We start from the raw sequence: 18,860 nt of genomic DNA, 5'->3' as shown, positions 1-18,860 counted from the left end.
CGATGGTGTAACGTGTGTGACTGTAATGCCCACTACTCAGTGCCCATTCGTACACACAAGCACAGCCCTACACAATACAGGGCTTGCGCACTTAATATCGACTCATGTCGATTGTGCATCATATGTAGTGAGCGTGCCCGCTTTCAGTGCCCACAATCACTACAGGCTACATGTCACACGGTTTCTGTAAAACAAAACCGATGCACGGTCAGTCAGTTCTAATAGACAGTACTACCAGTGCTATAAATGTACCCGCGTTCACGCACCTACATTTATTCACTGACATGCCGAGCCCTACGGGACTCGCCCCGCGCGCTCCCTCTCAGCTGAGAGCTGAGGGCGCGCGGGCTGCCCGCTCGATGAAGCGCGCCCCCGCATCAAACGCGGCAATGGCGTCCATGTTACAGCACACGGCTCTCGTGTCGCCACCATTTCGCGACAGGGCCCGGTTTTTCAACCCGTGCACAAGCATTACAGTTCCAGTGGAACTCGTCCAGCCCTCTCCCTCCCGGATAACCACCGTAGAGGGGTCGAGCGCGGACATTCTGCCTGCTGTCATCGGCGCGGTCCCCGCCTCAGATGTTACGAGCATGGCGCTTGAACGAAACCTGCGTGCAGGTGCTCCGCTCCGGCGAGCGATGCTATAAAGGTGGTCAACGTGCCCGGTCCCCAGTGCCCGCGTTCCCACACAAGCATCACGGTTCCTACGGAGCCCGTCCAGCCCTCCCTCTCCCGCCTGAAGGCTGTCGAGGGGTCGAGCGCGGACATTCTGCCCGCTTTCATAAGCGCGGCCCCGGCCTCAGATGTTGCGAGCGAGACATTTCTGTCGCAGCTCACGAAAGCCGCTGTATCGCGAGTCGGTCAGAGCGCGCTTTTCACTCAGCCCCTAGCTACACGTGCAGATGCATGGGAAAAGCTTCCCGGGGTTTCAAAATGGGTGATAAACATCATAAAAGAAGGCTATTCGCTACAGTTTCGCAGACGCCCTCGCCGCCACACGGCGCGCGTCGAGACTTCGGTAGATTCGAATGTAGCACATCTACTTCGAGCCGAAATTCAGAAACTTCTGAGAAAAGGGGCTATCGAACCTTTATCTCAGGCTCAGAGCGAAGGGGGGCTTTACAGCAGATACTTCCTGGTACCCAAAAAAGACGGGGGTCTCAGACCCATACTAGATCTGAGGCAACTGAACAGAGCGCTTGTGAAACGCCAGTTCAGAATGCTAACGACCAGAAAAATCCTCGCGCACGTTCGCCAAGGAGACTGGTTCGTGTCAGTAGATCTAAAGGACGTGTATTTTCAAATACAGATTGCGCCACGTCACAGGCAATTTTTGAGATTCGCCTTCGAGGGCCAGGCATACCAGTACAAAGTCCTGCCGTTCGGCTTGTCTCTAGCACCCCGTACATTTACGAAGTGCATGGACGCAGCACTCGCTCCCCTCAAACTGCAGGGTGTTCGAGTGCTGAACTATTTGGACGATTGGCTCATTCTAGCCCAATCTCATTCAGAGATAGTGGCGCACAGAGCCCTGCTGCTGAGTCACCTCGAGAATCTCGGTCTCACAGTAAACTGGGAAAAGAGTTCGCTATCCCCCAGTCAGAATATTTCTTTTCTGGGACTGGAACTGAACTCGCTGTCGATGACAGCGCAGCTGTCACAACAGCGTGCGCTGCGCATCCAACGCACAGTCAGCTCATTTCGCTGCGGCGCTGTTCTCCCTCTAAAGAGCTTTCAGAAAATGCTAGGTCTGATGGCCTCAGCATCTGCAGTACTGCAGCTGGGTCTGCTGCGCATGCGCCCGCTGCAGATATGGCTCAAAGGGAGGGTGCCATGCAAAGCATGGGCCACCGGTCGGCTTCGCCTCAAGGTCAATCAAGCTTGCGTTGCAGCTTTGAAACCATGGAGGTCAAAAGACTGGAACCTGTCAGGTGTAAGCCTAGGGACTTCCTCGAGTCTGAGGGTGGTGTCTACGGACGCATCCAACGCAGGATGGGGAGCGCTGCTCGAGGGCAGACCGCTGTTTGGCCTTTGGTCAGAGCGAGAAAAGCTCTTCCACATAAACTGCCTCGAGATGTTAGCAGTGTGCAAAGCGCTCACTCGCTTTCGTCCCCTGATTATGGGCTGCCATGTACTGATACGTTCAGACAGCATGTCAGTGGTGTCATACTAAATCGCCAGGGCGACCTCAGGTCCCTGTCGTTATACAGGCTGACCAAACGCCTTCTGATATGGGCGCGCTGCAACCTCCTTTCACTAAGGGCGGCGCACGTGCCGGGGCACCTGAATATTGGACCAGACGTACTGTCCAGGAACCGCGTTCCTGCAGGAGAATGGTCGTTACACCCACACACAGTACAACTGTTGTGGAAGAAATTCGGCAGAGCGGAAGTGGACCTCTTCGCGTCTCCAGAGAACGCTCACTGTCTAGAATTTTTCTCAAAAAGCAAGGACGCGCTGTCTCATCAGTGGCCGCGCCGCCTGCTGTATGCTTTTCCCCTGTCTCCCTCCTGACCCAGGTGGTGGAGAGGTTTAGGGAGGGAGGATGCTCAGTGCTTCTAGTAGCGCCGCTCTGGTCGAATCAACCCTGGTTCCCAGCTGTGATGCAGTTAGCCAGCACCGCCCCGTGGCCAGTGCCTCTGAGGAGAGATCTACTCTCTCAAGCAAATGGTTCGATTTGGCATCCTCACCCAGAGCTATGGTCTCTTCATGTGTGGGCCATCAACGGGTATCCGCTGACCTCCCTCAGGGAGTGTTAAACACGATCACACAAGCTAGAGCTCCGTCTACGCGACGGCTCTATGCGTCTAAATGGTCTGTTTTTTCTGGCTGGTGCACGTCTCGCGGCGTGTCACCCCCAGACTGCGGAGTGACAGAGGTTTTGTCCTTCTTACAAGAGATGTTGGATAGCGGGAGATCCCCTTCCACACTCAAGGTATATGTGGCGGCTATAGCGGCTTATACCGCACACAGCCAGTCCATAGGAAGGAACGATTTAGTCATTCGGTTCCTTAAAGGAGCTAGGAGACTTAATCCACCCAGACCTCCCACAGTTCCCATTTGGGACCTTTCCACGGTGCTGGACGCCATGAAGGGTCCTCCTTTCGAGCCTCTTCAGGAGATTGATATGAAACACTTGTCGCTCAAGACGGTGTTTCTCCTGGCTCTCGCTTCAGTGAAGCGCGTTGGGGACTTGCACGCACTCTCAGTGAGCGCGTCGTGCATGGAATTTGGGCCTAATGACTCCAGAGTCATGCTCAAACCTATGCATGGTTACGTTCCAAAATCCCTAAACACACCGTTTAGGGTGCAGGTTATTTCCCTGTCTGCCCTTCCGGTCATCAGGGATAATATGGACAAAAATTTCATCTGCCCAGTGAGGGCATTGAGAGCTTACGTGTCGCGCTCGTCTGCTTTCAGACAGACAGAGCAGCTTTTCGTTTCGTTCAGTGGGCGTCTCAAGGGACTGGCCACTTCGAAACAGAGCCTATCCAGATGGATAGTGGACGCTATAGCTCTAGCGTACGCATCCAAGGGCATTCAGTGCCCTTTGGGTGTTAGGGCGCACTCCACGAGAAGTATGGCTTCTTCGTGGGCTTGGTCGAGTGGGATTGCCTTACAGGATATTTGTATGGCGGCAGGCTGGGCCTCACCGTCTACATTTATCAGGTTTTATAACCTCGAGGTACCCGCCTTACAGGCCAAGATATTATCGGTTTAAATAACCGTATTTGTTAGACTGACATTTCAGTCGTCAGTTATGGCATTATTATGCTGAACTGCTAACAGTTAATTCTGTACTGATCTGCTAGCGCAGTCTATTCTGTACTGATCTGCTAAGCACAGTCTATTCTGTACTGATCTGCTAAGCGCAGTCTATTCTATACTGATCTACTAAGGCAGTCATTTTGCGAGAGATGGTGGTTAGAGCCCACCTCTTTCAGGATTCTCTGTGAGTCCTACAGGTGATTATGTACTATATGAACCCCAGCTCAGTGCTCTGGGTCTATGGTGTCGGATAACTGCACACACGGCGTCTTACAGGGTGTTCCCCAATGCGTTGCTACGACAACGCAGTGCGAGAGTATCTCTCGTAAGAGAACGTACTCGGTTACTAACGTAACCTCGGTTCTCTCTAGAGAGAGGAACGAGTACTGCGTTTCCTGCCGTGTATGCGCTCTGGTTGTTTCGCTTTAAAAATCAGAGTTCATAAGCCTGTGAGCGAAATATATAGCCCTAAGCCACGCCTGTTTCGGCGGGACGTGACGCAGGAGGGCGCGAAGTGCCCTCATTGGGTGTGACGTCACTCTAGGGCTCGCTCGATTGGCTTAAGCATTTGCCGCACAGCAGCCAATAGGCGCGCGAGCTGTCTCGCCTAGGTCTGTATGCTGTGGCAATGCGTTTTACATAGATACAAAATTAAGGATAATTTTTGCTTCAGTATTCTCGTGGAAAAGGATTTTCCCCAATGCGTTGCTACGACAACGCAGTACTCGTTCCTCTCTCTAGAGAACCGAGGTTACGTTAGTAACCGAGTACGTTTTGTGACAGAGCCCTGACACTCCTATGTTGTCTTGTCTGTGTGCCTTGTTTCATGTGCTTTCATGTCTTGTCCTGTACTGTGTAGCACGCAGCTTGTGTTTTACACTAGCTGTGTGCTTTCATGTTGTCTCGTTTTGTGTGAGCACATGGCTTGTGATTTGTTTTACTGGCTATGTGCTTGTGTTTCTAGTCGTGTTTGGTGTGAGCACATGGCTTGCCATGTATGTTTCTTTTGTGCCATGTGCTCTCCAGTTAATTGTCTAGCCCCTCCCCTCTTGTTACCTGATTATTGATTTATTTGCTCCACCTGTCCTCCCTCATTACCTGATTGATTTGCCCCACCTGTCCTCTCTCGTTACCTCCTTTGTTTGTTCTCCCTATTTAATCTCCTTGTGTTTTCAGTCCTGTGCTGTTTCGTTGTCTTATGTACACCGTGTGTTTCCCTGTTATTTAAGTCAAGTCAAGTCAAGTCAAGTCAAGTCAAGTCAACTCAAGTCAACTCAAGTCTGTCTTGTTTTCCCCCTCGGGGTAGTTTTTGTTTGTGTTTTGTTTATTCTTATTATTAATAAAAACCCATTCTCCTGCAATTGAGTCCTCGCTTCATCTCCTCAACCCCAAACCCTGACAGTCACGTTTCATATTGACAGATGAATAGGCTACGCTCAGTTTATTAAATATCCTACGTCTCAGTTTATTAAATACGCTCAGTTTAATAAATGTCTACTTTTTACCTCTTAAAATACCCTTAGAATGCCAATACAACCATTATAATGCAGTATTTCACCTGCCAGAAAGTGAATATTTCACAAAACTGTAATGGAAACAGTTTTTGCACATTTACAGTCACCTGACTTTTGGGGTCCGTTTACTCAAATAATAATAATAATTATCATCATTATTTTAACATTTATTAGGCTACATATTTAGAAGACGCTTTTATCCAAAAAATGAACAAAGCAATTCGTCAAATGTCATTCATAATACGGTTTAGACAATAATAATACAGGGCTAAGATTATCACTTGCATTTTCCTAGTGGAAACAACTTAAAATACTCTATCATTTCTGGTCATACAGAAAATAATACATTATTATATATCTCTGTAAAGCAGCTTTGAAACAATCTACATTGTTAAAAGCGCTATATAAATGAAGATGACTTGACTTGACTTATGTTTTGTCTTCTTGTTCTGTTGGGTTTTACTGCAATGTACAGCACTTTGGAACTACGGTGGTCTGTAAGTGCTATATAAATAAATAAACGAACGAATGAACTAACGAAGATACTCCACCTCTTTTAAGTGTAGATATCTTTACAGTCATCTAAATTTGATCTCTTTATGCTGTCGTAGGAATGTACATGGGCTCTCGTAACATAACGAGAGTTATGTTACGTAACATCTCGTAACATCTTCTCATCAAGATGAGAAGATATATAGGCTATCTGGTAAAGCAGCATTCTGAATTTTTTGTTTGTTTGTTTTTTTATTAAAAGTGAATGGTTATCATTTAAAAAAAAAAAAACAGTTTTATATATTTATGATGTGTAAGATCCGGCTGATCGGTCCAACTTCCGGTTTCCGGCCAGCCGGTGAAGGACGCGCGTGTTATCATCTTTTTAGCGTCGCAAAGTTAAAAAGACACATTCACATATGCAATTATCTCGTTTTAATCTGACTCCATGATTTAAAAAGGTTCAATATGACAAAATAAGGTTATGTTACTTAAAATAGTTACAAAATAGGTTAATGTGATAATAACTTTAACCATTAATCGTACCCGGCATAAATGTAAAATGTTACCTGAGAGAGAGAGAGAGAGGGAGAGAGAGCCAAAGGCAGAGCGCCTTTGACTCAAGAGCAGGCCAGCATCCAAAAAGAGACAGAACAACAGTTACAATCTTGTTTTGTAATTTCCCCCGTCCATGTGACTAACACCCAGGTGTGAGAGATTTAAACTGACCAATCAGACAATCACAATTTCCCCCATTATCCAAAACCTCTGGCCTACAGGCCCAGATCACCATCAGCAAGGTCCTTGTGAGAGAGAGGGGGTGAAAAAGCAAATGTCTTGAATTATTTCCAATCTTACAGATGTATCATATTGCATGTACTTTTTTAGCATGTAAGCTGGATGGTTACAAAAAAACAGTACATTTATACTGGTACATAAATAATCATATTCACATTTGTCATAAGATAAAAAGATTGCCATTTAGTGTTTTTAACTTTATAATAGTACAGAAGTAGATTAGAGTAAACCAACAGGTTCAGTTACATGAGGAGAATTTCATTTTCATTATCATTTTGATCAACCTGAACTTCTGTTAAACCACACATTCCACACCCTCCCCATTAAAAAGAAACACATCCTTATTTACCTTTTGAGCATAGCCTACTATTGGCACGCACACACAATCAGATGTTCAGATGTTTATGTCGTTTGAGAGACTGGTGTTGGCCCAGTATTAAGGCTGAGCGGATTATTAGTGCCCCCTTTTCAACCACCAAAATCTTTACACCTCCAGAGTGAGAAAAAGGACTAAGAAAATGAAAATCTCTTTGGTCTCCACATTTTTCTCTTTGACCTGTTGTCCTCTGGCCAGCGCTACAGAGCACTGAGCAGCAGAACAGCTTCTTCCATCAAGCTATATTAAGTCGGAACAATTAATACTCTCACAACTGGCCTTTTATTTTATTTTATAAAACATTTGTCAGAATTGTACATCTGTAAAATAACTTCTCAAACTTTACACTTATAAATTACAGTCTATACATTCTTAAACCTATTCTATATATTAATTTATTTATATTACTGTATTGTATTGTATTGTATTTAAATTAAAACAATAATATTAATGTGTTTTATTGCCTAATTTGTATGTCTGTGCTTTTTTTCTGCACTGACAAAATCCTTGTGTGCAGACATACTTTCTGATTTTACATAAAGTTTGTCATTTTATGAAGCTAATAAAATCTTGATTCTATTAAATCTGGCATTAAAAACATGCTTTTACTTGATACATCCACACCACTAGGTGTCAGTAAGTCCAAGACAACTGCCATATTGTAGTTTATAGTCATAATATTATCTGAGGATGGTTCAAAAGTAAACTTGTGCCTATGGCCTGCGTACATATGTGTAAAAATTAACCTTTTTAAAATTGTTTATGTTTTTTTAGTGTTAAGAGGAAATGTGTTTAGTCAACTCGACAATGAGCACAATTATTCGTATTATTCCTGCCATTTCAAAGTGCTCATAAAGATGTAAATACAGGGGGTGTAAAATTGGGTGTAATTTTGATATAATTTTATTCCCTACAACTGGGTGTGTTTATTTTAGATACGCATTTGGTTTTCACTTTAATAGAAACGTTATGATAAGAATCCTTGATCATACGGTCCAGGAGAGGAAATGCGTGCTTAAAAACAGCACAAAAAATGTTGATGCTCAGGTTCTAGAGGGCAATGTAGATTCACCTGTTCACTCATCGGTTCACTGGAAATGAATATCCTCTCCCCTCCCCTCCCCTCCTCCATACTGGGCAAGTATTTAAAGATTTCTTTGAATCTGACAAAGTCACAGCCAAGCTTTGCTTTTGTATCTTGTCCTCCACTTCTACATTTGAGACCTTGTCTAGGATAGAACTATGTCTTCCCCCTCTAATTCCAGAACCACCAGTGTTTATGGAGGTGCCGGTGGTCGAGGAACCCGCATATCCTCGTCTTCGGCTCCTCATTCTTCTCAAGGGAGATTCAACCGGGGTGATGCTGTAGACTCGCCTGCTACCGGGAAGGCCTCCATGCAGAATTTGAACAACCGCCTGGCCTCTTACCTAGAGAAGGTGCACTTACTGGAGACGTCCAACGCTGATCTGGAACGCAAAATCAGCGATTGGAATGAAAGTCGCAATGATGTTACATTCGACCACTCCGTTTTCCAGGACACCATCAATGACCTGAAAAACGAGGTAAGTTCAGAGTGGAGTGGGGATCTCAGGGTCAGAGTGGATCACCTGACATGCTATTTGAGACATGGTAATGTATGCAGACATGCCATTATTGATACAATGATAAATATTAAGAACTCAAACTTAAAAAATCTTTTAACGTTGCCCCTGGAACTAACTGAAATTTAAGTTAAAAATATGAATTTTAAGTTGAAGTTGGCCTAAACCTAAAGCTGAAATAAAATAAAAATAATGAAAGTTAAATAGGAACCTAAAAAAAAACATAGGCTATAACAAAATATAGATAACATTATTACAATTACTAAAACGTTCATTATAACTATATTTCTCACCAATTTTCTCACCCGATCTCACGACAATTCGTACAAATTTTATGAGGTGGCTAATAATTCGTACGAATTCATATGACCTCATTTTTGTGTATTTCCATTTTCATCGTACGAATGACCAGCCTCTGACCCGCCCCTAAACCTAACCGTCACTGGGGTTTAGAATTCGTAAAATCAGTCACATTTTACTCACTCTTACGAATTTGTATGAATTGATTGTGAGATAGCGTGTTTTTCAACTGGTAAGCTACTGTAGGTCGCACAGACGTTTCAAGAGGTCGCGGAGTGAGTAGTCAAAGAAACAACAACAACAAACTTAATTCTATGTTTTACTGATGCGAAACTTTTATTTATTATTAAATTAGGGTAATGGGTAAGATGCACAATACAATGACGACTCCAGCTTAATTTTTTCTCCTGGCCATAAGAGATGGCACAAAATCTCATCTCAGTCAGCACTTTTGATGAATGGATACGCTATTTATAATTTGTAGGGGATTTGTAGAGTATAAGTTATAAATATTTTAATTTTAATAAATATGTTTTTTGAAGAATTAAAATGTGGATCCCATGGCCAAACCAGTTGATAACTACTGATCGAAAGAAATGTGCTTAGACACAGATTGAACACGTTTTGTTGTCAGATTTGGCTTTTGTTCCACATACTGTGGTTGTAGTAAATTCCAAAGAAACCAAAAACTAGTTTTAAAAATATAATGACTCCAGGTGCCAGACTATTTATAGTGCAATTAGACTACTCTGTTTTTGTTTCTTCTAATTTGGAATTCAGTGTCTGGGGGCGTATTTTTCGGCAACCTGTTTAAAAGACTGACATCTTTGACACCTATTGTGTAATCATGTATAATACCTTTTTTTTATGACAGATTCGATCAATTACCGAAGACAATGCCGCAGCCATCCTGAGAGTGGACAATGCCAAACTGGCTGCTGACGACTTCAAACTAAAGTGAGAAACTAAATTGACATCTTGCGAATTATTGATTTAATTGGTAATTTATTGGCTATTAATTTTGGGAACCATTGCCTCAGGTATGAGAATGAGCTCGCTATGAGAAGGTCCATTGATGCTGACATCGACAATCTGAGGAAAATTCTGGATGAGTTTAGCTTGAGTCGTTCGGATCTGGAGGTGGAGATTGAGACTCTGAACGAGGAGCTCATCATGCTGAAGAGAAGCCATCAGGAGGTACGATATATGACACACATTTCCCATCTTAACCTGTCTCATTGAAGAATCTTCAGTTGGGTTACGTCTGTTCTGCCTCTTATTTTGGTAAAAACTCTCATTTCATTAAAATGGACAGAACACAGTCGATTGGTGTTCCATTCCATAGTGTATTATTATATTCTAAAACAGCAAATTCTAGCTTGTAAACAGCAATAACCATGACAGGATTTCTATTTAGGGCTTTGCCCATGAGACTGGCCATTCAGATATTCCACCCACAAATTGATTCCTGTTTTACACAAAGCTGTTATATAAGCCCAAGTAAGTTGGAAACATTTCCACTGAACTGTATACAGTAAATATCACCATGGTGATGTGGTATGGGGGTGTGATTAAGACCAAATAAAGCATAGCTTGCCAGCTGACCGGTTTGTCTGCATACAGCTAGCTGATTAGCCTGCTAGCTTAGCAAACAAGTTACACTACTTCACCACCAGGATTTATCCTAATTACTAGCTACCACTGCTACAAATTAATTACTATTTTGATATCTAAGAAGATATTGCATAAGGTGATGCATTATGAACTGCTACCAATACTGCAGCATCTGATTTTCAGTCGCGTTGTTGCTGCAAATCGCGCTCAGTGTAAACACCCCATATAACATACTCAGTTTCTGCAGGGGGACCATGCCTATACCATTGTGCTGCTCTGTGCCAAGATTTGTAAGCCATTGTGGAAACATAAGGATTCTGTTTCATAAACGGGTTCATTCCTGAAAGGCCCATTTAATTCAAAAGTAAAGACATGGATCTTCTCTCAGTGTGAGATTCCAACACTCCTCACATTCCAACCTTCCCACAAACAGACGGGCACACACCCTCGTACACACTGAACACAGGAAAATACAGGCCTGGAACTGATATCCAAATATAAGATTACCTCAAATTGAAAAGTGACACACACACTTCAAATACCATATACAGTAAATATACATAAAAAGTTATACGTTTGCAGGCATTTTCTCATGTTCAGCCATGCTGCTTTTTTATCACAAATACAGTAAATTGTGAAATAATGTTATTTATATTTTATTTTATTTTATTCCCTGTAATGGCAAAGATTAATTTTTAGAAGATATATTTATTTTTGTACTCAAGAAACCTTTATTATTATTATTATTATTATTATTGTCACAGTTGAAAATGGTTGTGCTGCTTGTGGAAACCTAGTGGGATTTTTTTAAAGGATTTTTTTTATAAACATAAAATTTAAAGAACAGCGTTTTTTTTTTTTTTAAATAGAAGTATTTTTGTAAAATTACAAAAATGTCTTTGTTGTTGTCATCAATTTTAAAATCATTGTGATCCCAAACTTTTCAACATAGCCTACATGTTTTCTAAACTTAATGTAGATGGAAAGAAAGTCTGTTTAAAGTATTTTATTTTTATATATTTTGCTTAAAAACAATTGAAAGGCACATTCTGAAAATGAGAGGTCAGGTCACTGCTACGTGTAAGTGTTCATTTTAAAGATAGCCGTTTCCACACCAAAACACACAGGGTCATTAAGAGTGTTCCTTCCTTCCTTCAATTTTTCTTTTTTCCTCTAGTTCTTCTGCTGCCAGCTCTGCTGGGGATTTTCCGTCCCATTACATCATTTTAAACTAAACCGTAATAACACTAGGCCTCTTCTTGGGTCTACAAAAGGTCATCATTCATAAACACAACTAGGCGCACACATAAACCTAAAAAAACTCTTAAAACGTCCCAAGTGGTAAAAAAATATTTTTTTAATAAACAGAATCAACAAGGGAAAACTACACTTTCTCCTGAATTCGTTCAGACATGTTTAAAAAATGGCTTATCCCGCCACTCCCACTTCTTTTTTATTCCCGTTAAATCTACAGAGAGATAATGAATACCATGTCTGCATCATAATACAATCCATCTCGGTCTCTGTGCCAAATCACATACTTTTTTGATATGTGCTTTCAAAGGAGCTGTCCCAAGTTAGTGATGAGCTTGGAGCTCAGGCGAACGTTTCCTCTGACGTTCCAGCGCCCTCTATGGACCTGGCCCGGGACATCGATGAGATCAGAAAAAAATATGAGACTATGGCTGAGAAAAACCGTCAGGAGATGGTGACCTGGAGTGAAAGCAAGGTGAAGTTAAAACCACAAATGCATTTGTTCTTGAGTAAATTCATTATTATGATTAATTATTATTTTGGGGGAATTGTACCATGCTTGACTATATGAAAACTGAATACTTGCACTTTTACTCAACTACAATTCCAAGGAAATAATCTTATTTTGTATGCATTCAAATTACAATGTAGAGTACATATTTAGCAGGTCATAATGACTTTAAATGACTTCTTATTAGAAAAAAGGCATAATTTAAATGCTTTAAATAGCCTACTTAAGTACAATGTGGAAGTTTTGACACAATAATATCCATGTCCGAAAATAATTTATTTCAATTGTAATTACATAGCTCATCTGTGATTAAAGGGATAGTTCACCCAAAAATGAAAATTCTGTCATCATTTACTCACCATCAAGTTGTTCCAAACCTGTGTGTATTTCTTTCTTCTGCTGAACCCAAAAGAAGTTATTTTGAATAATGTCGGTATACAAACAGTTGATGAGCCATATTGACTTCCATAGTATTTATTTTTTCCATACTATGGAAGTCATTGGGGCCCATCAACTGTTTGGTTACCCATATTCTTCAAAATATCTTATTTTGGGTTCAGCAGAAGAAAGAAAAAATTCATACAGGTTTGGAACAACTTGACAGAATTTTTATTTTTGGGGTGAACTATACCATTAAAAGAATAGCATATTATTTTATAGTGGGATGTTAGGATGCGTGTGATGTCCTGGTTTTTGATTTTTTTGGTGTTGGTGTCAACTGCAGATCAACACAGTGCAACGTGAGGTGGTCACACATAATGAAGAGCTTCAGAGCAGCATAACAGAACTGAAGGAGTTGACAAGCTCCTTCCAAAGACTGAAGATTGAACTGCAGACCCTTCTGAGCACGGTAAACCTACAAACCCTTACAAACACATTCAGTTTTATAGCAAAAAATAGAGTTGTAGTTTAAAGTGAAGAAGCAATGCAGAAAAGTCTGTGGCAACATGTCTAGGCAGAACATGTGTGCCAGGCTGGGTTTTTTTTTTTTTTTGTCCATGAGCTCCAGCCTCTCCCCCTCTAGTTCACCAACCAGCACTCTGCCAGCTTTAAGACTTTAAGAGCAGTCAGGGGAAATGTCCTGTAATTTCCTATGCTTACACATTTGAAAGATACTGTTTAAATAGAACATAGCGTCTCAAAAGTGTGTGTTATTACTATTAGCACTGTTTATAATTGAATGCACCCAAAAACATCAAACAATCCCTGTGTGTGCACAGCAAAAAATATAATTAAATCATTTATAAATATATTATGCATAATAGTATATGGTGAAACCCTGAAAAATTTGAATATCGTGCAAAAGTTCAACTTAAGTAATTCAACTTAAAAGGTGCACATGCAAAGTGAGATATTTCAAGCCTTTATTTGTTATAATTTTGATGATTATGGCTTACAGCTATGAAAACCCCAAAGTCATAATTAGAATATTTTGAAAAGGTTTTCATAGCTGTAAGCCATAATCATCAAAATTATAACAAATAAAGGCTTGAAATATCTCACTTTGCATGTAATGAGTCTATATAATGTATTAGTTTCACCTTTTAAGTTGAATTACTGAAATAAATTAACTTTTGCACGATATTCAAATTTTTCGAGTTTTACCTGTAAAATACAAATATATAATATAATTGTAACGGTTTTGTTTATTGTCATGTTTGTGGTTTCACTGTCTTTGGTTTTTGCATTCAGTTTGTATCTTGTTTCTCTGCCTTGTTCATTGTATCCCTAGTCATGTTAATTATTAGTTCCCTTGTTTCAGGTGTGTTGCCTTGTTAGTTCGTTTGGTCCCTCTCGTTGTTCTCATTTGCCCCAGCTGTGTCTCGTTCCCTCAGCCCCTCTGTGTATTTAAATCCTGTGTGCTCTTTTGTTCGTTGTCAGTTATTGAATCTATGTACGTTCCTGTTCCGAGTTTTCCCGTTCTGTGTTTATTAAAGTCTGCTGCATTTAGATCCGACTACCGCCTTTGCTTCCACGCAATTCATGACAGAATAACTGACCACACCAGGATCTAGCAGTTAGTAGCCTACCCGGGGACAACTAAGCAAGAGGTATGATGATGGAAGACGGATTCTACCAGAATGGACGGTCGCTTGATGATTACGTGGGGGCTTACCTAGAGTTTTATCAAGAGACCAATTTGAGTGAGGAAACACTCAAGTATAATTTCTGGAGTGGGATGGACGACACGCTCGGCGCAATGCTTCTGTTAGATGCGGAACACCTCTCTTTTGTGCAGTTCCTGGACCGAGCGCTGTGGGTGTGCGGTTCGTCTCTCACTGTAGGACTCGCTGAGGAAATCAGCTGTGGTCCTAAACCAGTGCATTCAGTGAAGCCCAAGCACAGTTCACCTAAGAGAGTTTCTAACCGAGCACTGAGGAAGCCCGATCGCCGCATCCGCACAGCCGAGCCCGCTCATCGCATCTGCACAGCCGAGCCCGCTCGCCGCATCCGCACAGCCGAGCCCGCTCATCGCATCCGCACAGCCGAGCCCGCTCGCCGCATCCGCACAGCCGAGCCCGCTCATCGCGTCTGCACAGCCGAGCCCGCTCGCCGCATCCGCACTGCCGAGCCCGCTCGCCGCATCCGCACTGCCGAGCCCGCTCATCGCGTCCGCACAGCCGAGCCCGCTCGCCGCATCCGCACTGCCGAGCCCGCTCATCGCGTCCGCACGGCCGAGCCCGCTCGCCGCATCCGTACTGCCGAGCCCGCTCATCGCGTCTGCACGGCCGAGCCCGCTCTTCGCGTCAGCCCTGCCCAGTTGTCTGAGTCCAGCCCTGCCCAGTTGTCTGAGTCCAGCCCTGCCCAGTTGTCTGAGTCCAGCCCTGCCCAGTTGTCTGAGTCCAGCCCTGCCCAGTTGTCTGAGTCCAGCCCTGCCCAGTTGTCTGAGTCCAGCCCTGCCCAGTTGTCTGAGTCCAGCCCTGCCCAGTTGTCTGAGTCCAGCCCTGCCCAGTTGTCTGAGTCCAGCCCTGCCCAGTTGTCTGAGTCCAGCCCTGCCCAGTTGTCTGAGTCCAGCCCTGCCCAGTTGTCTGAGTCCAGCCCTGCCCAGTTGTCTGAGTCCAGCCCTGCCCATCCAGAACCATCATTCTCTGCAGCGCCCCCTCGCCGACGTAGGAGGAGGAAGAGAACCCCCTGCAAATCCCGAAGTCTGGAGGTCATGCAAGTACGGTCTGTTCTTCCTGTCACTCCTGTTGGGGAAGAGGAGGTTGCCCTGTCTGTATATGTTGCTGCTCTTATGTGTGTTTGGGCTACCCACACAGCAGTGGATTCCTGCCCAGAGACTACCCCAGAGCCTGCTACCAGCCCAGAGACCGTTCGTGAGCCACCTGCTACTTCTGTCAGCCCAGCTATGGCCCAGAGAGTTATCCGTGCCTTTTATGCCATGATGGCCCTGCGTGCCTGGACAGCACACACCTCCCAGCTGACTGTCTCCTGCCCTTTCCGTGTTCCAGAGGCCGTCCCAGAGCCCGTTGCCTGCCCGGAGGCCGTCCCAGAGCCCGTTGCCTGCCCGGAGGCCGTCCCAGAGCCCGTTGCCTGCCCGGAGGCCGTCCCAGAGCCCGTTGCCTGCCCGGAGGCCGTCCCAGAGCCCGTTGCCTGCCCGGAGGCCGTCCCAGAGCCCGTTGCCTGCCCGGAGGCCGTCCCAGAGCCCGTTGCCTGCCCGGAGGCCGTCCCAGAGCCCGTTGCCTGCCCGGAGGCCGTCCCAGAGCCCGTTGCCTGCCCGGAGGCCGTCCCAGAGCCCGTTGCCTGCCCGGAGGCCGTCCCAGAGCCCATGTCTCTTCAGGCCCAAGAGGCTGTTCCAGAGTCCTATGCCAGCCCGGAGGCTATTCGCTTTAATTTCCCCAAGAACTTTTTTGGGGGGGGCAGTAGGGGTCCGGTGGGGACCATGAAGGCCACGTCGACATGGTGCTTTTCCCTACTGTCTTTGCTCCAATCCCCTTCTGTGTATGCCCTGCCCTGGTCCCTGTCTGAGTCTGCTCCGCCGTGGCCACCGGCACGTCCCGCTCCACCGTGGCCACCGGCACGTCCCGCTCCGCCGTGGCCACCGGCACGTCCCGCTCCGCCGTGGCCACCGGCACGTCCCGCTCCGCCGTGGCCACCGGCACGTCCCGCTCCGCCGTGGCCACCGGCACGTCCCGCTCCGCCGTGGCCACCGGCACGTCCCGCTCCGCCGTGGCCACCGGCACGTCCCGCTCCGCCGTGGCCACCGGCACGTCCCGCTCCGCCGTGGCCACCGGCACTTCCTGGTCCTCCGTGGCCACCTACATGTCCTGCTCCGCCACTCACCGGTACCGTCATGGAGTCTATGGTCCTGACTACCCTGTCTGGGACTCCATGACGCCCACCCCTCCCGCCCAGGTCGTGTTCTGATACGGCGTGAGGCCACGCCTTATGGAAGGGGGGGATAATGTAACGGTTTTGTTTATTGTCATGTTTGTGGTTTCACTGTCTTTGGTTTTTGCATTCAGTTTGTATCTTGTTTCTCTGCCTTGTTCATTGTATCCCTAGTCATGTTAATTATTAGTTCCCTTGTTTCAGGTGTGTTGCCTTGTTAGTTCGTTTGGTCCCTCTCGTTGTTCTCATTTGCCCCAGCTGTGTCTCGTTCCCTCAGCCCCTCTGTGTATTTAAATCCTGTGTGCTCTTTTGTTCGTTGTCAGTTATTGAATCTATGTACGTTCCTGTTCCGAGTTTTCCCGTTCTGTGTTTATTAAAGTCTGCTGCATTTAGATCCGACTACCGCCTTTGCTTCCACGCAATTCATGACAATAATATAGGCTAATATAATATAATAATAAAATATAACATAATATAATACACATCATATATATCAAATATGTATGGTAACACTTTACAATAAGGGTGCACTAATAAGCATTAATTCATGCTTAACTAATGCACAGATAATAGTGAATTAATGTATTACTAATGATTATCTAAGCTATTCATTAATGATTGCCTCATTAGCAACTAATGAAGAGTCTGTCTGGTTAATATATTAGTTCATATATGAATTGTTATTAATTATATATGTAAGTGTGTATTAATTATATAATACCTTATTTTATTAACTAATAGTGTTAATTAATTTGTTAATTACCACAATGAGCCAAAGCCTTAGGCTATATTTCAACTTCAAGATAATACAGGAAACTAATATGCAGTAATACATTATTAATTACAGCATTAGTAGTGTGTCAATTACTACAATGTTTTTGGAAAGCAGTGTTTAATAAACAGCTTAGTGATGGTCATTAATGATTAATTAATAATTAGCTAACAATCATTATGTTGTGACTTTACTTATTGAGGCACATCATTATTAACTCATCATCTAGTAATTGTAGTAATTGACACACTACTAATGCTGTAATTAATAATGTATTAATGCATATTAGGCTCATTGTGGTAATTAACAAATTAATGAACACTATTAGTTAATAAAATAAGTGATTATGGAATTAATCCACAATTACATATTTAATTAATAACAATTCATATATGAACTAATATATTAACCAGACAGACTCTTCATTAGTTGCTAATGAGGCAATCATTAATGAATAGCTTAGATAATCATTAGTAATACATTAATTCAGTATTATCTGTGCATTAGTTAAGCATGAATTAATGCTTATTAGAGCACCCTTATTGTAAAGTGTTACCATATGTATTTAATGGTATTATATATTTAATTATTTATATATGACTATCCACAGAAGTCAGCTCTTGCCGAGGAACTGAAGGGCACACATGACCGTTACGGGGACCAGTTGGCTAGGCTTCAGACCACTGTCACAGACAAGGAGGACCTGCTTAGTCAATTTCATGCTAAAATTGCCAACAACAAACAAGAATACGATGCGCTGCTGGACATAAAGAGCATACTGGAGCGTGAGATCGAAGGGTTCAGGGAACTGATGCGTGGTGTTGAAAGGTGCTGCTCGTGGAATTAATTTCTTAATTTTGTGTTTGAATTTCTTAAATTCAGTCAATTTAGTGCATAGACTGATTTAGAAGTTAGAAAGCTTTACTGACACCAGCTCTCTCTCTCTCTCTCTCTCTCTCTCTCTCTCTCTCTCTCTCTCGTTTTTACAGTGAGTCCCAGAGTAAGTGACAATTTTACAATAAATTATTTTTTTGGTATAAATGTATTGCATCACTATTAAGCTTTGTAGTGCACTGCTAATTGGCTATCTCTCATTGTCTGTTTTTAGAAGCAACCACCAAACCAATCGCAGTGGTGGAAACGGTTGTGAATGAGACGGTTGTGAAGAACAGAAAACCCGATGTTGATGAGAAAAAATAACTAATCTGCTCAAAAACACATTGACTTCAACTGATGACGTCACATGTCTTATAAAGCCTTGCTATAATGCACAATTAATAAAGAATTTGGAAGTTTACCTTAAGATTGTGAACATGATTATATATGAATGTCATTATTTTTTTCTTGTGCAAACTCTTTCAGCTCTTTGTTTCCCAGTGTTAAATGACAATCAAATATGCCTGATACTGCAGGCATCCACAAATCTCAAAATGTATCATTATCTTTTCAAAATCAAAATATGGATCAATAAACAATGCATTCATTTTGACTTAAAACAATAAAGAGATTTAACATGACAAATCACAG

At 43.4% G+C, this 18,860-nt stretch overlaps 1 protein-coding gene across 1 annotated transcript; it reads left to right on the top strand.

The window, feature by feature from the left end:
• Positions 1-7,932: 7,932 nt before the first annotated feature.
• krt98 (keratin 98) lies at positions 7,933-18,859 on the top strand. The gene is made up of 7 exons (XM_079597243.1): positions 7,933-8,511; positions 9,725-9,807; positions 9,891-10,047; positions 12,029-12,193; positions 12,954-13,079; positions 17,944-18,170; positions 18,442-18,859. The coding sequence occupies exons 1-7, from the start codon at positions 8,191-8,193 to the stop codon at positions 18,485-18,487; spliced, it is 1,125 nt and encodes a 374-aa protein (XP_079453369.1). The 5' UTR covers positions 7,933-8,190; the 3' UTR covers positions 18,488-18,859.
• The last annotated feature ends 1 nt before the right edge of the window (position 18,860 follows it).

This window comes from Phoxinus phoxinus, assembly GCF_949152265.1.
Source record: "Phoxinus phoxinus genome assembly, chromosome: 22".
Lineage (NCBI taxonomy): Eukaryota > Metazoa > Chordata > Actinopteri > Cypriniformes > Leuciscidae > Phoxinus > Phoxinus phoxinus.
Note: the sequence above shows the minus strand (reverse complement) of the source record. Positions and strands in the feature narration are given on the sequence as shown.

Coding starts and splice junctions, on each gene's coding strand:
- krt98 (XM_079597243.1), top strand. CDS start 8,191: ATGTCTTCCCCCTCTAATTCCAGAACCACCAGTGTTTATGGAGGTGCC. Junction 9,808..9,890: donor GCTGACGACTTCAAACTAAA/GTGAGAAACTAA, acceptor CCATTGCCTCAG/GTATGAGAATGAGCTCGCTA. Junction 18,171..18,441: donor GGTGTTGAAAGGTGCTGCTC/GTGGAATTAATT, acceptor GTCTGTTTTTAG/AAGCAACCACCAAACCAATC.